The sequence below is a fragment of the Mercurialis annua genome, linkage group LG1-X, assembly GCF_937616625.2.
Source record: "Mercurialis annua linkage group LG1-X, ddMerAnnu1.2, whole genome shotgun sequence".
NCBI classification, from domain to species: Eukaryota; Viridiplantae; Streptophyta; class Magnoliopsida; order Malpighiales; family Euphorbiaceae; genus Mercurialis; species Mercurialis annua.
This window is the reverse complement of record NC_065570.1, coordinates 72999709-73015526: the sequence shown is the minus strand read 5'-3', so window position 1 is coordinate 73015526 and position 15818 is coordinate 72999709. Positions and strand designations below refer to the sequence as shown.

General features: G+C 34.4%; 3 protein-coding genes across 3 annotated transcripts; 2 read left to right on the top strand and 1 right to left on the bottom strand.

Moving 5' to 3' along the window:
- Positions 1-674: 674 nt before the first annotated feature.
- Positions 675-2529, top strand: LOC126666186 (dehydrin ERD10-like). The gene is made up of 2 exons (XM_050359180.2): positions 675-1829; positions 1925-2529. The coding sequence occupies exons 1-2, from the start codon at positions 780-782 to the stop codon at positions 2369-2371; spliced, it is 1497 nt and encodes a 498-aa protein (XP_050215137.1). The 5' UTR covers positions 675-779; the 3' UTR covers positions 2372-2529.
- A 1772-nt stretch (positions 2530-4301) lies between these two features.
- LOC126666185 (neutral ceramidase 2-like) lies at positions 4302-8183 on the top strand. The gene is made up of 8 exons (XM_050359179.2): positions 4302-4885; positions 5122-5330; positions 5406-5967; positions 6044-6302; positions 6411-6536; positions 6627-6690; positions 7036-7205; positions 7510-8183. Exons 1-8 carry the CDS (start codon positions 4422-4424, stop codon positions 8059-8061), a joined length of 2406 nt encoding a protein of 801 aa, XP_050215136.1. The 5' UTR covers positions 4302-4421; the 3' UTR covers positions 8062-8183.
- LOC126666187 (alcohol dehydrogenase-like 7) lies at positions 8078-12396 on the bottom strand. Its single transcript, XM_050359181.2, has 10 exons — positions 12262-12396; positions 12034-12170; positions 11888-11934; positions 10667-10992; positions 9970-10052; positions 9782-9857; positions 9526-9590; positions 8964-9059; positions 8637-8801; positions 8078-8376 (listed from the first exon to the last, which is right to left on the bottom strand). Exons 1-10 carry the CDS (start codon positions 12308-12310, stop codon positions 8260-8262), a joined length of 1161 nt encoding a protein of 386 aa, XP_050215138.1. The 5' UTR covers positions 12311-12396; the 3' UTR covers positions 8078-8259.
- Positions 12397-15818: the final 3422 nt, after the last annotated feature.

The following is a 15818-nucleotide window of genomic DNA, read 5'->3' as shown; positions in this document are numbered from 1 at the left end:
AATATCAAAAGAATTGACTAAGTATTTTTTGGAACGATTGAAAATTTGCCAAGTGTCAATTTATCAAAGCATAGGAAAAAACATCCTGCTTGTTATAGTAGATTATATAAAATTACAAAAAACTGTAAAAGAAAAGAAGTACGAGAGGCCTACCATTCTCAAATCTCAAGATGACCACCTTCTCCTTCTTGCTTATTTCTACCGACGTAATTGCCACGTGGAACCACCTGATACGCTCAACGCAGGCCCCACCACCGCCAACTTGTACATTAATCATCACAAAACCGACATATCAGGTCCATTACAGGACAACCATTCACGTTCTTCTTACACGTGTCAATAATTTGTTGGTCATATGTACCGTCATCTGTACACTTGTTCATTTTCTCTAATTTTTCCTATTTGGTTCGTTTGAATTCCATACACACTCACCTAGTAGATAAGCCCACACGCGCTCTATGTAATTGCCACCGTTGATTTTTGAAAGGTGTAAAGTGGAGACAGCGAGTAGCCATGTAGTTTAACAGTGTTTAGATATTTTTAACGCCCATGTCGGTTACAGAAGCTACAGCAAAAGCTTTGATTGGCCAATTTAATTAATCTTTTTTTACAAATTTTATTTACTTAATCGCGTAGGATCCGCGTTGTGTTATAGCTATAAAATCCACTACTCTCACTCAGCTAAAACCCATCATTTGCATAACGCATCAAATATTAGGGTTTCCAGTTCATCATTGTTAGTTTGTCAAGATAAATTTTATACTTTGATTTTGATCAGTATGGCTGACATTGAGCACAAGAGCCATGAGCAAGAGACTCCTGCCGTCGATGAGAGTAGTGCAGCAGTTGAGACCAAGGGTTATGGGCTGTTCGATTTCATGAGGAAGAAAGAGGAAGAGAAGCCTAAAGAGGAGGTGATCACCGCCGAGAATAGTGCACCAGTTGAGACCAAGAGTCGTGGGCTGTTCGATTTCATGAGGAAGAAAGAGGAGGCGAAGCCTGAAGAGGAGGTGAATATCGCCGTTCCTGAGAGTACTGCACCAGTTGATCAGACCAAGGATCGTGAGCAGTTCGATCTCATGGGGAAGAAAGAGGAAGCGGAGCCTCAAAAGGAGGTGATCGCCGCTCATGAGAGTAGTGCACCAGTTGATCAGACCAAAGATCGTGGGGTGTTCGATCTCATGGGGAAGAAAGACGAAGTGAAGCCTCAAGAGGAGATGATCGCCGCTCCTGAGAGTAGTGCAGCAGTTGATCAGACCAAGGATCGTGGGCTGTTCGATCTCGTGGGGAAGAAAGAGGAAACGAAACCTCAAGAGGAGGTGACCGCCGCTCATGAGAGTAGTGCAGCATTTGAGACCAAGGACCGTGGGCTGTTCGATCTCGTGGGGAAGAAAGAGGAAGCGGAGCCTCAAGAGGAGATGATCGCCGCTCATGAGAGTAGTGCAGCAGTTGAGACCAAGGACCGTGGGGTGTTCGATCTCGTGGGGAAGAAAGAGGAAGAGGAGCCTCAAGAGGAGATGATCGCCGCTCATGAGAGTAGTGCAGCAGTTGATCAGACTAAGGATCATAGGCTTATCGATCTCATGGGGAAGAAAGAGGAAGAGGAGATGATTCCCGCTCATGAGAGTAGTGCAGCAGTCGAGAGCAAGGATCGTGGGCTGCTCGATTTCATGGGGAAGAAAAAGGAAACGAAGTCTGAAGAGGAGATGATCGCCACTGAATTTGAACAGAAAGTTCAGGTTTCTGAACCTCCTAAAGAAGAGGAGGAGAAGAAACCAACTCTCTTGGAGCAGATTCACGACCACCGTTTTAAGAGCAGCTCCAGTTCTGTAAGTTTCTCAATTTTCAACTGTTTAATCTTTTTTTAAATTTTCGAACTTTGAACTGATTTTAGTACGTATTTGGATATGGTTAAAATCTGCAGTCCAGTGACGAGGACGAAGTAGAGGAAGAGGAGAAGGAAAAGAAAAAGAAGGGACTGAAAGAAAAGATCACGGATAAGATATCAGGAGGAGAAGAGAAGAAGCACGATGAAACTACAGTTCCGGTAGTCCATATCTCCGACGATCATCAGTACAAACCTGAAGAAGCAGTTCACGGCGCAGAGGCAACAACACCGCAGCCAGAGGAAAAGAGAAGTTTTCTTGGGAAAATAAAGGACAAACTCCCTGGACATAGCAAAAAAGCTGAAGATCATGTTGTTTCTGCACCACTATCACCGCCACCTACGGCGGAGGTCACTTCTAAAGAAGAAGTACACGACGGAGAGGTTAAGGAGAAGAAGGGAATTATCGAGAAGATCAAAGGGAAGCTCCCTGGGTACCATCCAAAAACAGAGGAAGAGAAGGAGAAAGAAAAGGAGAATCATTAAACAAGAAAGCATGCATTAATATTGTGTTTTGATGGTGATCATAAAATATGTGTGGGCTTCGTATTTTTTTTTGTTTTTTTTTGCTCATATTCTGCTTGTTTAATATATTAAGTTTGTTTAGTCTATATTTCAAAATAAAATAATTTTATTTCTTTGTTTCTAAATTTTTAATCAACTTTTTTCTTAAGTTATGAATCTTATGATTATCGGAATCGTTCAGATTATGCATGTTTCATGTTTAATTTGGTTTTGGTGTCACTTGTGCACTGTGAAAAAATATCTAGCCTAGGGGCCCATGAAGATATTTAATTTTGGTATATGAGATATATAATGAACGATCAGGAATTTGAAGACGAGCGGCTTGGACTTTAGAGTAAATTAAATTATTCGCTTCTGTCCAAAAATAAACAAGAATAAAAATAGTGACAATCTGATTATTACATTTGAGCTACAATAATAGCAATTTAGAAGAACATTTGCTATAAATAGAGTCCACGATTTCTTTGCTGGAATTATGAGAGCAATAGAACTCACAATCTTCACAAAATGATGTCCATTATCTATATCATTTATCATTTGAGTTATAATTCAGTGTTAGATAAAATTAAATTAATACAATAGACATGAATGATTTATTGAGATTTGATATAACAAATTTGAAAGTTGTAACTTAAACTTTAAAGTAAATTAAGCTATTCGCTTCGGTCCAAAACTAAACAAAGAAGAAATTAATAGATCAGTCGGCAATTTCTTTGATGGAATTATGGAATGAATAGAACTCACAATTTTAACAGAATAATGTCTAACGTTTATACTATTTAAATTATAGCTTATTGGTAGATAAAAGTTAAATTAATGTAATAGAAATGAGCGATTTATTGAGATTTGACATAAAGGGTTTAGTATTATGTTTGACTTTAAAGAACATTTGCTACAAATAGAGTCAGCAGTTTCTTTGCTGGAAAGGCCATTTGGACAAACACTGACGTTTCAATTCTCTATGATATTTTTAAGGGTTTAGTATTATGTTTCATGTTGATGTATAGTAAAAAGATAGTGTTACTTTATTTGCGACATTAGTTTTGTAAATGTTAGGATTAATGGGAACTTGTATTATAACTTCTTTAGCTCAAAGCTAAATCAAAAGGATTTGAATTCTTCTATAAAACTATGATGCTATGTCACTTTACTTTTTTTCTTTCTTTCGGTTTCTTTCATGACAAATGATAATTTTGTCACCAGAGGCTGATAAGTAAATTTGCAGCTTTTGACTCACACTAACAGCTGAGCTCGGAGCCGAATCCCAGTTATGTCACTCTCCAGTTAGAACTCAAATTCACATTGATTTAAATAATGAAATGTATATTTTAACTTAAAATTACATTCAAGCTACTCTAACTCGAGTTCGAGTAAGCAGGATGTTAATAAATAACAAAAATAATCATTGAAAAGATTATCATGTCTTAAAAAAATGACTATAAAATATGAAATTCTACCTAAACGCAATTAAATATATATGTTAATAGTAAAAAAATAAGATGTTATTTTATGTGTGTAGAGGCGTGTTTAAATTTATTAACGCTAATGAGCGTCACGAGTTTTTTTATATGAAATCCCAACTCAACTAGAGATTAATGTCGAACAGGTCGAGTTTGATTTATATTTTTTGAATCGATCTCAAATTTTTCTGAGTCGATTTTCGATCAATTTGTGGATAGCGCAACTCGACACCAAAGAAATTAGTCTAAGAACTGTTCAAATGATTTCTCTCGAGGAATAATTGATGTTCAAGTTGATAGCTGCCGAGGCAAGTAATAAGCATCAAATTCTATCTATAGAAGTGGCTGAAATGACTCAAACTTCACATTTCAAATTAATTCATTGATTCATGAAACGAATCACAATGACCAATACTCAAAATAAAGAAGGAATTATTTAATTTCTAGACATGTTCTGCTGCCCAAGCACATAATAAAGCAAGATAATGCACATGATAATAGACAAAAACCAAGCCTAGGCCATCTCCTTATACGGAGTAAACCAAAAATAGATGCTTAGTACCAACTCGATTCCCTTTCGGCCGCTGGACAAAATACAAACTCATCATCATAATTTTTGGTTTATACTAAGGAAGATAGCTATATTTGTACATAAATATAAGGAAATGTACTTAGCTGAAGAAAATAGTATCAAAATTATGATGATGAGTAATAAGGAGCGCCAATGCTCATACTTTGTATTACTGTTAGTTTCTATAGCTATCATTGGAGCTGCAAATGGTGAGTATTTGATTGGTGTGGGAAGCTATGACACGACGGGTCCGGCTGCTCAGGTTAACATGATGGGCTACGGTAACCTGGATCAGAATGCTGCTGGGATACATTTCCGGCTAAGGGCGAGGACTTTTATCATCGCGGAAAGTGAACAAGGTGCACGGTTTGTTTTTGTCAATCTTGATGCAGGTATGGCTTCTCAGCTTGTTACCATCAGGGTGCTTCAAAAACTCAAATCAAGGTAGAATACGAAAACTACAACTAGCTACAGATGCTTCTGAAGAAATATTATTATATTTAAAAACGCGGGTATTAGATAAGATTCCTGATAAAAATAAAAAGCAAAATCGAACTAAAATGTCAAAAAAAAAGTTCATTTTAAAATTTTAAAAATTGTAATTTTGACAAGACCTTAAAGTGATAATAATGTTTCCTAATTAAAATTATGACATAGTTCTGTATTTGGGTAATTTGAAGGTTTGGAAACTTGTATACTGAAGAAAACCTGGCAATTAGTGGCATTCATACTCATGCAGGCCCTGGAGGCTACCTGCAGTATCTAATATACCATGTTACATCTCTAGGCTTTGTTCAGCAATCATTTGATGCCATTGTCAACGGAATTGTTCAAAGCATAGTTCAAGCTCACCAGAACCTTAAGCCCGGATCAATTTTCATCAACACCGGTTAGCATATAATATTTTCCGATAATAAGAGAACGTGTGACCACTGATACTACATCTTTTGCTTCATTTCTGCAGGGGATGTAGAGAATGCAGGAGTAAATAGGAGTCCAAGTGCGTACCTAATGAACCCAGCAGAGGAAAGAGCAAAATATCCTGCTAATGTCGATAAAGAAATGACCCTTTTGAAGTTCGTTGATAATGGAAATCAAAAAAGTATCGGAGCATTCAGTTGGTATGCCACTCACGGAACTTCTATGAGCAGAGACAATAAAATTATTAGTGGCGACAACAAAGGAGCTGCTGCTCGGTTCTTCGAGGACTGGTTCACTTCCGCAACTAAACCCAACTCAACAAGGTTCACTAGATTCTCTAATGAAGTAGATCTTGATAAGTCGATAGAGAAAGCACGAAAAATCAAGGCTACAGGCGGACAACCTTGCGGTAAAACAACGAGCCGAGCCTTCAAGGTGAGGAAGAACGATGGGACGCAATTTGTAGGAGCATTCTGTCAATCAAATGTGGGAGACGTAACACCAAACGTGCTAGGAGCGTTTTGCAGTGATACGGGAAGACCCTGCGATTTCAACCACTCTTCATGCAATGGCGATGATCGCCTCTGCCTAGGCCGTGGCCCTGGGTACTATATCTGTCATTAAGTTAGTCGATAAATAGGGTTTGTCTACAACTAAATGGATTATGGTTTTATTTAACAGATACCCTGATGAAATACTGAGCACAAAAATCATAGGAGAGAGGCAATTCAGCAAGGCTGTTGATCTGTTCATGTCTGCCAGAGAGGAACTGAGTGGAAAAATTGATTATCGTCATTCGTACCTCAACTTTACAGATCTCGAGGTTGATCTAGGTGATCAAGGCAAAGCTAAAACATGTCCTGCTGCCCTCGGCCCTGGGTTTGCCGCTGGAACCACAGATGGACCAGGCGTGTTTGGGTTTGAACAAGGTGATGCAGAGGTCAGCATCTTCTTACTCTAATCAGAATTCATGTCTGATTCTGACCAATCTGTAAATTCTTGCTGTACTTTTTGTTTAACTGAATACTGGAAACTAGCATGCTCGCAGATCAACGAGCTCTGGAAAAAAGTGAGAGACTTGCTGAAAAAGCCAAGTAAATATCAGGAAAACTGCCAGAAACCCAAAAGTGTATTGCTCTCTACAGGGGAAATGTTTGAACCTTATGCGTGGGCGGTAACCAAGTAGTTTCTTCTAAATCAAACTAAATAATAGGTTGACAGTGTGAGATATTAAATTTTCCATTTGTTCTCTGAATTAATGCAGCCCGCAATTTTACCAATCCAAATACTAAGAGTGGGAAAACTAATCATACTTTCAGTACCAGCAGGTTTGTTTTCTTTCGCTTGTCTTCTGCATTTTATGCATAAAATGCCAATTTAAGCTATCGGGTGAATCCAGCTGACAAACTAAGCAGGGTGACCTCTGCTTAAGTTAAAAGCCTGGTATTATTTGTAGACTATGTAATCGACTAATCGGTAGAATTAAGCTCAAGTGACAAGAAAATTGAGAAAGCTAACATATGAAGACATAGATATATAATACTGTTTCATGATTCACTTAATTTAAGCAAACACAAATTCTGACAGCGAAGCCCTGACCTTAAGCATCACAGTTTATGGATTCCTTATTTGTGATTTATAGAAGGTACTGAAAGCTTTTATGACATTCGCAGAGTTGACAACTATGGCTGGCCGACGACTAAGGGAAGCAGTTAAGGAGACATTAATCAGTAACGGGGGAGGAGAGTTCAATAATGAGATTCACATTGTCATAGCAGGTCTCACAAACACATACTCGCAATACGTTGCAACTATTGAAGAATACAGCCAACAAAGATATGAGGTATGCACTAAGGCAACATATTATCAAGCTTCCAGTTCGATATAAAGAATTATCAAAAATGGAGAAAAGAAGTTATATCAGAAAACAATTGCTATAAATATGTGTGTATATATATATATAACATAATTTTGTTTTGTCAGATTAATTTTATGGCTAAACATTAAACTCCAGAAATTGCAAATACTAACCTTAATTCTGGTTCAAAAATCATTAACAAACACTATTTAATCCAAAAATTCCCTCTCCATAAAGATTATGACTTAGGGTTTAGTGTGCTAATTTAATTACTCAGTAAACTCTGCAGGCAGCTTCAACCCTCTATGGACCCCATACTTTATCAGCATATATACAGGAATTCACCAGACTAGCTAAAGCAATGGCTAGGGGAGAACAGCTTCCTAAAACAGACTTGTTACCTCCAGATCTTTCATCTAAACAACTCAGACTCTTACTTGACCCTTGGATAGACTCACCCCCAAAAGGCATAAAGTTTGGTGATATAAAAGAAGATGTCACTCATCCTAAAGATGGCTTTAAGAAGGGAGATAAACCAAGTGCCACATTTTGGAGCGGTAATCCAAGGTTTGACTTGTTAACAGAGGGCACATTTGCAGTAGTAGAGATGCTTCAGGGGGAGCGCTGGGTTCCAGTTTATGATGATGATGATTTTAGCTTGTTTTTCAAGTGGAAATTGGATAATAGTACCCTCTCTAGCTTAGCAACAGTTGAATGGGAGGTGCCAAAGGAAGCTAACCATGGAATATACCGGTTAAGACACTTTGGGTCATCCGAGAAAACAGATTACTCTCCTGTTGAATATTTTACTGGAGCATCTAGTGCATTCACAGTGTATTAGAGGCAATTGGTACACATTACTTGTAATCTGAGCTGAAATAATATGAAACTTCTAGGTATCAAACATATATGTCTTGTACAAGTGAGAAAAAACTGCCTTATTAAGTTATTATAGTTTAACAACGAGCCTAGCATACATATGACAAATAAGGGCATATGCCCAAATGAGAGTTTTCAGTGAACATACAATATGACTTGCTCACTTGCTCATCCAAATCACACATCGGAGACTCTTTCCTTCAATTAGCAAATCAAAAGCTCTGTTAATGTCGTTGAAACTTATCTCATGCGTCACAAAATCATCCAATTGCAGTTCCTGAAGAAAGATACATTTAGGTACAAGAACATTAAGCTGGTCAGATTCAACAAGTAATAATATAAAACAATAGGGTCATCATAGCCACTTCAGATGCTGTTTTAGAACCTATAAGTCTAATCATTGATAAGGCAGATGTATATTCCGTTATGTATAACTTGATAAGTTACAGTTACTGGAAAGAACATAAGTTATTGAACTATGCTTGGCAGGAAAATAAAACAAATCAGAGAAAAAATGGTAGCACTTGCTACACTTACCCTGTCCATATAACGCTTCAGGAGAATAGGAATATCAGATTTAGCTTTGAGTCCTCCAAACAAGGATCCCGTGAGAATTTTCCCACTGTGAAGTACTTCAAAGGAGCTAAGGCTCAGTTGTGCGCCTGGTTTATCCACTCCCAGGACAATTGTCTTTCCCCAACCCTGAATTTCGCAAAGAATAAATTTGGCATCGAATAAGAATCATCCACCTTTTATATCCCATTTTGCCAAGGGTGAGCATTCAACTCAAATGTTACCAAAGACAAAGCAATAAACTACATCACCAGAAAGTTGAAATAAAAAGAGGTTTTGCAAGAAGCTGACCTTTCGACAGCATGAATATGCTTCTTGAACTAAGGATGACGAGCCAACACATTCGAAGCAGTAGTCTGCTCCTCCACCAGTTATCTCATTTATCACCTGCTCACGAGAGGGGTGAGAAGGAATGAAAAGCATGAAATTGCTTTTTGAAGTTGTTTTCCATACAAGAACCAAACCAGCTCAATATAAAGGGAAAAGGGTGGTATGAGATGAGGAATCTGTTTGTTCATCACAAGTACTGGATTGGCTACCTCATCTAATGAATTGACATGACAATATATAGTTCCATGCTTTAGAACTACCCCATCTCACACCTTGAAAACATATTTAGTTATTTTTTTTCAAAAGACATGACCCTGCGATTGTAAATCAAGTTCAACTATTCTTTTTATACATCTTGATTAAGTGTGGCTCATGAAACATACAAAAAAACTACCCACCTGAAACATATTTCTCTTAGTTTTTCTTTTAACAATAAGCTCAAATTATCATTTGTTACTATTCTGGTGTAAAGAAAGCCTTAAACTGATAAATGTAAGTGCTAGTGCTAAGATAGAAAGGAGACCTGGCTCACAGGTTTGTTTCCCAAGTCTCTAGAATTGACAAACTCTGTGACACCAAATTTTTTACCTGTGGAAAAGATTCAAAGGCAGAGAAATAGCATCAACCATGCGACTCTTATCCAAGACATAGAATTCATGGAACTTCATATTAGTCAAGCATCTCTTCACTCGTATGTTCATTAGAACATAAATATACTTGATGGCATGCACAAATCATAGTGAAATCAAATTTATTCAAATATTCCTGTAAGCACTCACCAATTTCGAACTTGTCCAGATTCACATCAACACCTATAATTCTAGTAGCACGGCATAGCCTTGCACCCTCTGCAACCTATAGAGCAACCAGCAGCCATGAGCCTCTATCTGCTACTTGTGAAATTTATCAAAGGGAAGACAAATGCATGTAAGAGGAACTAAATAAGAAGGTTTTTTGAAGATCATACAGCTAAGCCTATTGACCCCAGCCCAAATATGACAACAGTCGATCCCGCCTCCACCTTGGCAGACCTCCACGCAGCACCAACACCTAAAGTATCAAATCAATGCAGTGTGTTATACTTCTCAGCCAAGACACACACTATTACAAGCTAACTTTCATATGCAAAGAATCCGCATGACGAGCAGTAATGTTGTCTGCAACCTTGATTTAAATTTTTAAAATAAAGTTCTAAAGCATTTTCTGATAAGATAAAAAAGGAATTTTGAACTGTCACTGTGATTTGAAATGTTCAGGTTAGATAACTACTTCCACTGATATGTCAGCATAGATCGATCCATATTCAAGTCATAAATATCCATGAGATGCACATAGTTGCCAGTCAAGTACATGGCTCAGATGAGTTTCAACTATACCAACAAAAATATGTACTTCAAAAGTAGAAGTCAAGATACCAATTGCTAGAAATTTCAAGATCAGTGGAGAGGTTACCGACTGCAACTTAAATGATCCTGGACCTCAATCCTTAATTGAAATGTGTAAGCTTTAGGGCAAAAGAAGTTTCAGAATTTTAACATCATAGCTGACATAAGAAGTTACCATAGAAATCCAGCAAACGGGAAGTAAATAATAGACTAAAACATGCCTGCAAATAGTCAATGTAGTATGTTATACCTCTAGAGAAATCAAGGGAAATTAATTACCAGTTGATACTCCACAACTAAGGAGGCATGCTCTGTTTGGAGGGATTGAAGGGTCAATTTTAGTGAGATGGGCTACGTCTACGACAGTATACTGACTGAAACTGGACACAGAGAGAAAATGATAAATAACTTCTCCATTTAAGTCTCTGAATCTAGTAGTCTCATCTCTTGGCATCCCAGGAGAGACCTTGAAGGGAAGTTTGGTACAAAGGTTGCTCTTCTTTGATTTGCAATCTGTGCAATCTCCACAATCTGCCAAGAAAGTTGGAATGACTACATCACCTTCCTTAAGTTCATCAACGTCCTCACCTACACTCTCCACCACCCTATACAACATAACAAAATGGACAAAGTCATAATCCTATCCAAGCAAGTAATTTAATAACTCAAAATTTCAGCTGCGTTGGACAGTATGAGCAAATTTAATCAAAGTTAGTGGAGTTGACCAACTTTCTTTTGTATTCATTGGGTTCATTTGGTGATTAGTATAAGCCTATAAATACATTTCAGTTATCATCACTTGATTAGCAGAGATTATTGTACCATACATATAATTTTGCTTCGCCACAATATTTTTACAACAAGCCAATGAGCATTTACGATAGGAAATCTTTTAACTTTTTTTTTATCATTCGATTTTCCACATGGCTGATGCACTATTGGTTCCTTACACAAATGACATGGTGCAATTGGATAATTTTTCCCAAGTAATTTCACAGTAGAACATGAAAAATATCATTGAATATTGGAGAAGTACATATGCAGGGCCAGCAATCATCCGCCAATGAAATACGATAAAGAATTAAAGATAAACAAAAGACAAATACGACGCTGTTTCACGGGTTTTGGCCTTTTTTCATGTGTGCATTTTCCAATAAAACTACGCCCACCATGTGATGTCAGGTCAGTACTCAGTATCAAACAGACATATGATTGGATCCGATTTTTTTTCCTACTGTGTGAATTGTCATGTGACTTGATTCACAATTTTCTATTTTAAGATTTTTCAGATCCAAACTAAAGTATATCGGAGAAAGTTTTCTTCATCAGATTAATTGATGAAAAAACAGATAAAAAGTAGTTTATTCAAAGAAGAACTTTCAGAAAAAAACTATCAAATTATCTAACTAATTATAAAAATATTTTTTAGGAAAATTCTTATCCCGAATACCAATAAAAATAAGCCACTCATTGTTTTGTTATTTTTTCATTATAGCTTACCCTATAGCTTCATGGCCGAGAATTCTTGGAACAATGCCAGGAAAATCCTTCAAAAAAGAACACATAAGCAAACAAATTAGTGACGCAAAAATCATTTCTATATATGAAAACAGAAGAAAAAAATAATGAGATGGTAAAAATAAAACCTTAAGTTTCCAGAAAGTGATATCACTTTGACAGAGAGAAGTGCAAATGATCTGAATCCTAGCTTCATGACGATTAGGCGGCGCCACCACAATCTCCTCTATAACAAGCGGTTCTCCTGGTTTACGACAGACCGCAGCTGTACGTGTAGATACAGCACACAATCAGTGTGCAGTTTAATAGAAATGTTGGAAGAAAAAAAAATCAGTTTCTTTAAGACAATGGCTTACCTTTGCATTGAATTGGATTTCCAGAGCTGGAGGATTTCTCGCCGGCCATTGTTGTTGGAATTGGAAGAGATACTGTGTTGCTCTCTCATTTTTGAGTTTTGACAATTTGGCTTGGAGTGGTTGGTAGATGTGTAACGTTTTTTTTGTCGTGTTTAATCTCCTTCTACATCAATATTAAAAAAAATACTATTTGTTGTTATTATTATTTGGCTTATCCCTTTAAAAATCCCTCACCTTTTACCCCCAATTCGTTTGCACCCTCATATTGCAAAACCACCAAATATACCCAAATTACGACCTTTCACTTTCAATTGCACCCTCGAGCATTAAATTGATCACTTTTCACTTGAAAAAATAGGTTTATTTTTGTTTTAAATAAAATATTAAATCCTATTTTAAAATATATGCTAAAATTTAAAGTATTGATTTGAGCATTTTTCAAGTGAAAAGAGGTCAATTTAATTTTTGAGGGTGCAATTGATGGTTTTACAACGTGAGGGTGCTTGGGGTAAAAGGTGGGGGAATTTTAAGGGGATAAGCATTATTATTTTATGTTTTATTCTTGTTAAAACAAATTCAGCATGATTAGAGAACAAATAAAAAATAATGTAAAATCACTTTAAAAATAAAAATATAACTTTAAAAATAAAACATCTTAAAATAAAAAGTTAAACTTATACAATAGAGTCTAACTAGTATTTTATTTTAAAGATGTATTTTATGAATATAACAAAATTAATTTTTTTTAATTTGAACAATGAATTAAACAATATGTTAAGTCATTAAATTATACTCTACATTTTTTACTTTTATTGTTCAAAATACATAATTTTAAAATCATCAATTTTAATTTATTTTTTTCTTTTCAATTTTAATTATAGTCATTTCTACAAAATTGATATGAAAAAAGTTCAAATGTATCATGCATTTTGCTTCATGTCTGAAATTATCGACGTTAAACAAGAAAAATAGAGCAATATAAAGCAATATGAATGACATATTTAAATTAGCCCAAGTTATATTTTAAAATTATATTTTTGCAGTTTTTATTAACTACGACTAAATTTTTTATTGTTTATAATTATAAAAAAATTTAAAAAATTGCAATTGTGATCAAAACTTTTTAAATACAAGCTTTTGCATCCTTTATCAATTCTCGCCAAATTACAAAAAAAAGGGCTAGCTTATAAGTTCGCATGATAAAAAAAACATAAAAGTTGGATTTAAAAAATTAAATTTAAATTTTTAATCAGAATTGCAAACAAAAAAAAAGTTTTCAAATTTAAAATGATTGTAAATATTAAAATGTTTGGTCGTAATTGATAAAAATATAATGGTTTGGATTTAAAAAATAGTCCAGCTTTTAATTTTTTTAATTTGAAACTAGAATTGAGAAATAGGCTAGAATTAACAGTTTTAAAAGTTTGGGTAAACAAAAAAAATCAAAAAAATGAAATATTTGAAATAATTAAGCTTAAAAAAATACAATAATATGTACTTTTCCTACCATATTTCTAAATTTATTTATAAATTGTATCAGTATCTATTAAAGGTTTATTCGGCAAAAAAATATTAATTTTTTTCAAGTTAAATTAATTATAATTAATCCTTTATAAATCAGCATGACTAGACGGTCTGGGATATCGTGTCTTTTAGCCATTTTTAACTAATTCAATTTTCTTCCAACATGTCGGCCACGTCACTGTTAACTCGGAAAATAGTTAACATGACAACACTCATATCATAACCAAAGCACATGATAAGGCACATAATACTTTAATCAAAATCAAATCAAATTGGCTCATTCTATTGTTATATACAATGTTTTAAAACCCGGACCGGAAAAAGAACCGGTGTGACTACCGGTTCAAGGTTCAACCGGTGCTTTAACTTTTTAATAAAATTTTAAAAAAATTATATAAAATATGTGAGGTATATATGTTTTTGGATTTTGACAAATGATAAATATAATATTTTAAAATTATAACTAACATTTAATGAAATTTTAGAGAAATAAGTGATTTGTGTATTTTCCTTTTTAGTATAGTATTAAAAGTGCATGTATATGGTCCTAAATACTTTTATCGGGCTCATAGTGTTATAATTGGTTGTGGGCTTTTTTTACTTTAATTATTTTTGGGGATTTTATACAAATACCGGAAAAATAAAAAATATTTATAAAATTACTACTTGAAAGTTCATTTTACAAACAATATTATCATTTTAAAAATATTTATAAAAATACTATCTCTTTATATATAAAAGTTCGATTTTGTATATAAATATAAAAGTTTATATGTATTCAGTACAAATTTCGTATATAAATTAGATTATATATATATACACATTTTTATTGTATATAATCCGTATATAATAAGAATTATATACATTTTTTTTTAAAAGATCTGATATCAGATTTGATAAGCCGCGACGATGTGGAGGCAAACTAGCAGTTGAGAAGTGAATAAATGAAAAGTAACGACGTGGAGGAGCAGCAGGCGCGACGGCTGTGAGGAGGAGGAGCAGGCGGCGCCGTGGAGGAGCAGTTGGCGGCGGCGACGACAACATGGGGGAGGTGACGAGCGGCAGCGGCAAAGTTTTTCACTGTTGTGTTTATATATAATTATGTTTCTATATTTGTTTTTTTTAGAATAAAACTAATATGATCATGGAGTTCTATGTGTTTTTTGAGCGTTTTTATTAGATTTAAAATTTGTTTGCTTAGATCCTCAAATTATTTAGCGAACTCAAATTCAAGTCCTTAAAGACCTCAGGTTTTGATCATATCAATTCAAATATATATATGGCGAAATGAGCTGAAAATTGAAGTTTTAGAGGTGCAACCGATGCTGTATAATTATCAATACTTGAATTCAATATGCATACAATAATTATGCGTAGTGGATTTTATACTGATGTTTTCTTAAGGGCATCACCATAAAATAGAGTCAATTTTTTATTTTTTAAATTTTTTGATAAAATGTTAAAATAATCATGGGTTGATTTTTTTAAAAAACATACTAAGGAAAATTTTCTATTATTTTTTATGTCAAAATTAAATTAAAATTTAGAATTTAATATATAATTTTCATAGAGGAATATTCCCTTTAAAATTTATTTTAGAGTTTGCGTGAAAGATATAATCGAGTTATTTACATTTTTATAATTTTTTTTAATAAATGGACAAAGATATAATCGAGTTATTTAAATAGATGAAAATAATTACGTTATATTAAAATAAAGAAAATTAAAATAAAAGATATGGATGATATAAAAAATTTAAACCAAATAGATATATAATAAATAAATTTACTTTAGAATAAAAAAGTATTTTAGTATATCTTTTCAAATTTAATTAATCTAAAATTTCATATTTCAACTTTTCTATAATAAACTTCGATCATAAAATAATTAAAAACTAACATAAGAGATTTTTACTGAAAACATCAAAGGATACTTTAGCATATTTTTAAAACAGCAGGGACTAATTATTTATAATATATAAAATCTGAGGGTTAAAATTAAAATAATTACTCAAGTTATTTACGTCGAATAAC

What these genes read in the sequence shown, in the direction of transcription:
- LOC126666186 (XM_050359180.2), top strand. Translation starts at nt 780, where the DNA reads ATGGCTGACATTGAGCACAAGAGCCATGAGCAAGAGACTCCTGCCGTC. An exon ending in TTAAGAGCAGCTCCAGTTCT is followed by an intron (nt 1,830 to 1,924) that starts GTAAGTTTCTCA and finishes TAAAATCTGCAG; the next exon opens with TCCAGTGACGAGGACGAAGT.
- LOC126666185 (XM_050359179.2), top strand. Translation starts at nt 4,422, where the DNA reads ATGCTTAGTACCAACTCGATTCCCTTTCGGCCGCTGGACAAAATACAA. An exon ending in ATCAATTTTCATCAACACCG is followed by an intron (nt 5,331 to 5,405) that starts GTTAGCATATAA and finishes TCATTTCTGCAG; the next exon opens with GGGATGTAGAGAATGCAGGA. An exon ending in CATACTTTCAGTACCAGCAG is followed by an intron (nt 6,691 to 7,035) that starts GTTTGTTTTCTT and finishes TGACATTCGCAG; the next exon opens with AGTTGACAACTATGGCTGGC.
- LOC126666187 (XM_050359181.2), bottom strand. Translation starts at nt 12,310, where the DNA reads ATGGCCGGCGAGAAATCCTCCAGCTCTGGAAATCCAATTCAATGCAAA. An exon ending in AAATCCAATTCAATGCAAAG is followed by an intron (nt 12,171 to 12,261) that starts GTAAGCCATTGT and finishes CTACACGTACAG; the next exon opens with CTGCGGTCTGTCGTAAACCA. An exon ending in GAAACAAACCTGTGAGCCAG is followed by an intron (nt 9,060 to 9,525) that starts GTCTCCTTTCTA and finishes TCTCGTGAGCAG; the next exon opens with GTGATAAATGAGATAACTGG.